The sequence below is a fragment of the Macrobrachium nipponense genome, chromosome 42, assembly GCF_015104395.2.
Source record: "Macrobrachium nipponense isolate FS-2020 chromosome 42, ASM1510439v2, whole genome shotgun sequence".
Lineage (NCBI taxonomy): Eukaryota > Metazoa > Arthropoda > Malacostraca > Decapoda > Palaemonidae > Macrobrachium > Macrobrachium nipponense.
In genome coordinates, this window is record NC_061103.1 from 20793156 (window position 1) to 20799155 (window position 6000).

The following is a 6000-nucleotide window of genomic DNA, read 5'->3' on the forward strand; positions in this document are numbered from 1 at the left end:
TTCTTGACTAAATGCACTTTTGTGATAAAAACTATTAAAATACTCTGGTATAAGCAATTTAGAGGGGTTTTAAATATTCATGGATTGTAGCTATTCATGGGGGTGGGTGGGTGATACCTATCCCTACGAAGGGGTTACTGTACAGAGTATTGCTTTTGAATGGATATTGTGAAAATATAAGATTAAAGCTACATGTTTATTGTATGGTGAACACAGGTGGCTAAAGAGGTACAAGATGTTTTTGTGAAAGAAAAGACAATGACTTAAAAATATTCCTCATGCTGCAAAACAAATAATTGTCTTGTATGTCATACTTTCTTGCACATATATTAAACTTAAAACTATTTCTCAAACTGCAAAACAATCAATTGTCTTGTATGTCATACTTCTTGCACATACATTAAACTAACTATGAGGTGAGGAATAGTGGTACCGTAAAATGTTACTAGTCTCCAATACAACTGAACATTGCCAATTGAACCATTTTGTACTTTACAGGGCCTTATGATGATGGTTCCTGCATTTATTTTGGTTGGGGCAAGTGAGACGAATATAGGCCTTTATACAGGCTTGACATTATATGCTCTAGGTATGTACTATACTTTTAAGCTGTATTATATTAATTACAGTATCCACTAGTCAAACATTTTAAACTATTTTTAGTCTTTGTATTGCAGTGAGTTTATCTTTCCGTTATTTCCTTTGCATATGAAAGTCTTACACTTAAAAGTTTTTCGGTATAGAGAAAGCCATATGACCAAAGATTAGTGGGCATATTTTTACCTGTGAGATATGGCAAATTTTTAATAAATTTGTATTTTTCATAGCTAACAAACCTGAGGTCTCAATAATAGGATAATCTTATAGTGCCAGCTGGAAACTGGTTAAAAAACAATAAAAGATTGAAAGCAAGGAATCTGTGGTATTTGGAAACTCATGCATATACGAGATGGAAGCTGTTCACCAACCAGGCTTGGAATCTTGTGACGCATCAGTCTTTCTTTGACTGCCTTGGAGAGTAGCCGTGTTGCACTAATTCTAGTGATAAGCACTTGACTTTGTTAAGGTGGCATCCAGATTCCTTAGTACCATAACAGTGAGGATATTGGCTATTCAACATGAAGGCATTTCTATATGGTAGTTTGTTTTAATACTATGAATTAACGTTCATGTAAATGTTTCAGATGCAAACAGCAAATAATGAATCTTGACCACAAATCCTTAAGGGTAATTAAAATTAAAATTTTTGAAGTAATTTACTATTTGGTGAAAAGTGGGATTTAACTCTTGTTAATAACAGGAGTGTCTGATAATCCATTAGCTTTGTTCTTAGAATTTCAATATCTTTTGGTATCAGGCAATTAGTAATGTTGGTATATATTTTAATCATGAGTATGAATAACCCTGGTACCGTCATCTTGGGGTTGGAAGAAAGACTGATACATCACTGGATTCAAGCGTGATCTCCGACTCTCTTCCACCTCAACTACGTATCGCATGCCAGATGCCACAGATTCCTTGCATTTACAATTTTTATTGTTTTAAACCGGCTTCCAGTTGGCACAAAAAAAATTTATCCTATTAGTAAGACCTCAGGTTTGTTAGCTATGAAAAATACAAATTAATAAAAAAAAATTGTCATATCTGGGAGGTTAAGCTTTAACCACTACTTGGTCCTAAGTTCCAGTCTGCATGCATTTAATATTTTCTTGACAGCTTTCCATTTTAGATGTAAAGTGTACTTTTATTATTTGCTTTATTAAATGCTGTATTTTCTTACACATTTTGCAATCTTCCTGATGTTTTTCTAAATTATAGAACTTTAGTTATATTACATGTAAGAATTCCAGAACTTTAGTTATATTACATGTAAGAATTTAATCATAAACAATAAGGAATCTTCACTTTATTTTTTTCCCAACAGAGGGCAGTATATTTTTTTCCCTATAGAGGGCTAGTGCCATCAGTGCACTGTAGGCATTACTTTAGTTTCTTTGCAGTATCCCTTTGCTCCCTAGGTATCCCTTTGCTCCCTAGCTGGGGGTCCTTTCACTGTACAGGCAGTCCGCGGGTTACGACGGGGGTTCCGTCTGAAACGTGTCGTAAGCCGGAACATCGTCAAAAATCCTAAGAAAACCTTACTTAATATTAATGCTTTGGGTGCATTCAAAACTATGTAAACTGCATTCTTATGGCATTTTTCATAAAAAAAACTTCAAATGTTGAAGTTTTTTTTGGTGTCATATTTCTTCTGCCCGATCAGTGTTGCAGGCGCCATAACCTTGGGAACCATGCGTCGTAACCCTGGAAATTAATTTCTGATGAATATAATTGAAAAGCGCCTTAACCTCGGAACATCATAAGCCGAACCCGTCGTAACCCGGGGACTGCCTGTACCTCCATTCATATTCTCTTTCTTCCATCTTGCTATCCACCCTTTCCTAACAATTGTATCACACTGCAACTGTGAGGTTTTCTTCCTGTTACACCTGTCAAACCTTTCTAGTTACACCTGTCAAACCTTTCTACTTGCAATTTTACTTTTTGCACTGAATGACCTCCTAGGTCCCAGTGCTTTTGGCCTTCAGCCTAGATTCTATATTTCATTCCATTCCTACTTTATTTTTACCTAAGTATAAATACATGAAATTGTAATTAACCCTTAAACGCCTATTGTACATCTTATACGTCTACTACAAAGCTTTTTTAAATATTAACGGAAAAATAGTTATAGGCCTAGTTTGCGAAATATTTTAAATCACGCGCCTTGAGGGATGCTGGGAGTTCACGGATCACTCTGTTGTTTTGTTTACAAGCGTTACCCAGCTGCGCATGCGCGAATTTCTTTCTTCTCGCACTAAAAAGCATAAGCAACGCATCTCAGAAATTCTTTCGTCACTTTGTCGTAATTTTTGCACCTTTTTATATTAGCCGTTACATAGATATTTATATATGAAAATGTGTGCAATTTCATGTAGAATACAACAAAAAACAACCCATGGTTGTAGCTTTTATCAGTTTTGAAATATTTTCATATAAATCACGATAAGTGCCAAAATTTCAACCTTTGGTCAACTTTGTCTCGACCAAAATGGTCGAAAAACGCAATTGTAAGCTAAAACTCTTACATTCTAGTAATATTCAATCATTTACCTTCATTTTGCAACAAATTGGAAGTCTCTAGCACAATATTTCGATTTATGGTGAATTTTTGAATAAAACTTTTTCCTTGCGTCCGCATGCAGTAACTTGGCCGAAAATCTTGGAAATTCTTTCGTCACTTTGTCGTAATTTTTGCACTGTTTTATATTAGCTGTTACATAAAGTTTTATATATGAAAATGTGCACAATTTCATGTAGAATACAAAAAAATAACTCATGGCTGTATCTTTTATCAGTTTTGAAATATTTTCATAAAAATCACAGTAAGTTCCAAAATTTCAACCTCCAGTCAACTTTGATTCGACCGAGATGGTTGAAAAACACAATTGTAAGCTAAAACTCTTACATTCTAGTAACATTCAATCATTTACCTTCATTTTGCAACAAATTTAGAGTCTCTAGCACAATATTTAGATTTATGGTGAATTTTTGAAAAAACTTTTTCCTTACATCCGTGCGCAGTAACTCGGCCGAAACTTTCGGAAATTCTTTTGTCAGTTTGTCATAATGTTTGCACCGTTTTATATTAGCCATTACATAGTTTTATATATGAAAATGTGTGCAATTTCATGTAGAATACAGCCAAAAATAACTCATGGTCGTAGCTTTTATCAATTTTGAAATATTTTCATATAAATCACGATATAGAAAAAATTCGACCTGTCAAATTTAACTTGACCGAAATGGTCGAAAACTGCAATTGTAAACTAAAATACTTACAGTCTAGTAATATTAAATCAATTACCTTAATTTTGCAACTAACGGGAAGTCTCTAGCACAATATTTTGATTTATGGAGAATTTTTGAAAAACTTTTTTTACGTCCGCTCGTTACAAATTCATGCATCATTTTGTGATAATATTTTCTCTGTGTTGCTCTGATCATTTTATAATTTGTTATGTACCCAAATCATCACAATTTAGTGTACAATAAAATAAAAAAAATTAACTCATTACCATTAACCGTTTGTTTTGCTCACAGGGCGATTTGTATACAATTATATATGAATTTTTTTTTTGTCACTGTCATGTATTCCAATATTTATATATGATAATGATATTTTTTTCATTTCTGATGGCAATGACAAAAAAAAGGAGCCAAAAATGAACTCTTAATCTTAAAGTAAGTGTGCTTTGATTTTTTGAAAAAAAACTTTTTTCCACTTCGGCGCTAACCCGAACGCCGCCGGCATACGACAGACACTTTGGTAAATAGCGGCTCAGCGTTTAAGGGTAATGATTATTTATAGTAGTGCTTTTATACTTCTTTCATTAAGAACTGTAATATCTGTATGGGTTGTGAATGTCTCTTTCTTCAGGTTCATCCATGATGGTACCTTGCCTTACTGCATTAGCTTCATGCCATGGCTCAGAATCACAGAAAGGTACCTTACTGGGAATCTGGAGGTCTTTGGGTGCTCTTGCCAGAGTTATTGGACCAGTTGTTACATCCGTTGGTTAGTGTCCTTGATCTTTTTAGTGATTTCTAGCTTTATAAAGTCACACTGGATTTTAGTCTTAATTCAGTGGTTCTTGTATGTTGATCATGCAAGAAATTTTTTAGCTGTTTTAATCATTTTCAGGACTTTTACAGGTGGTAACTACATGTTGATAATTTTTTTAGAATTTTGGTTTGTTCCAACAAATTGTGAACTTTAAAATGAACAGAATATTAAATTTTATTTTTCCCTTTACTTTCTAGGGTTTTGGTGTTTGGGTGCAGAGATGTGCTATATTTTTGGCGGAATACTTATGATTGCACCACTGGTGGTGTTACACTCTTACTAAGCTTCCATATTGCATGTGTCCAGTATGGTAGTAAATTTTGTCTTTCAGTGGACAATACAGACCAATCTGAAGCACAGTTACTTAACCTAATCACTCTGTGACTATTTGTGATACTTTTTAAATTATGAAAGTTGTAGATTTATAATAATAAACATCATTTATATTTACATCTGTTTGATACCCTTATTCAGACATTCAGTTAAGCTGTAAAAAATTCATGATGTCAAAATTGTTAACATTAACCGGAAAGTACGTGTGATATCCTGGGATAATTAATTAACACTGAACAACTTTTCTTGATTAAAGATTTTTTTTTAAAAGGGGAAATACCTAGGTACAAACACCCTACTTATAATTTGCATTTGAGCTTGAAACTTATACTTAAGCCAAGAGGGAGAGAGTGAAGATGAGTTGAAAGTTGGATAAAAGCAGCTTGGGGAAATGGAGGGGGGGTGGGTAGCAGGAGTGTGTGACAAAAGAATACCAAAGTAACCAGAAATAAATATTTACACAAATCAGACTAGTGATGATGCATGCCTCAAAAATGTGGGCATTAAAAAGAAAGGACCAGAAGCTAGAGCAAAGAGATAAGAGGATGCCGAGATAAATTTTGGGGAACATGCTGTGTAAAAGGCTGGAAAATGAAATCTGAAGAGCCAGGATGGGAAAGATTAGTGATACATTATGAGTTGAGACTGAGATGGTAAGAATGAGTGGGGAGGAAGGAATGAAGAGGGCTTGGGTGGAACCTTTTAGGGGTAGGTCAAGAGGTACGCAAATGATTGTACGAATTGATGAAATGTAGGAGGATATGGAGAATGGTTAAGTGAAGGAAAATGCTTTTGATAGGAATAATTGGAGAAAACGCGTCGAGGCAACCGACTCTTACCACAGGGACTGCCGTGGGGATGAAAATAATGGTCAAATCTGCACTTAATGGCAAGGAAATGCTTTGTGTTTAATACTCTGAGTCTTGCCATCAGTCATGTTTGGGAATAAACCTAACATACCTAAAAATAATACTAATAGAGCACTCAGAGCTAATAGTGTA

General features: G+C 34.4%; 1 protein-coding gene across 1 annotated transcript in view; it reads left to right on the forward strand.

The window, feature by feature from the left end:
- The window catches only part of LOC135213009 (major facilitator superfamily domain-containing protein 10-like), a 74833-nt gene extending 69717 nt beyond the window's left edge, over positions 1-5116 (forward strand). The window contains exons 8-10 of the mRNA XM_064246788.1: positions 499-589; positions 4481-4618; positions 4864-5116. Coding sequence (XP_064102858.1) covers positions 499-589; positions 4481-4618; positions 4864-4949 — 315 coding nt within the window. The 3' untranslated portion in view covers positions 4950-5116. The remainder of the gene's footprint in view (positions 1-498; positions 590-4480; positions 4619-4863) is intronic.
- The last annotated feature ends 884 nt before the right edge of the window (positions 5117-6000 follow it).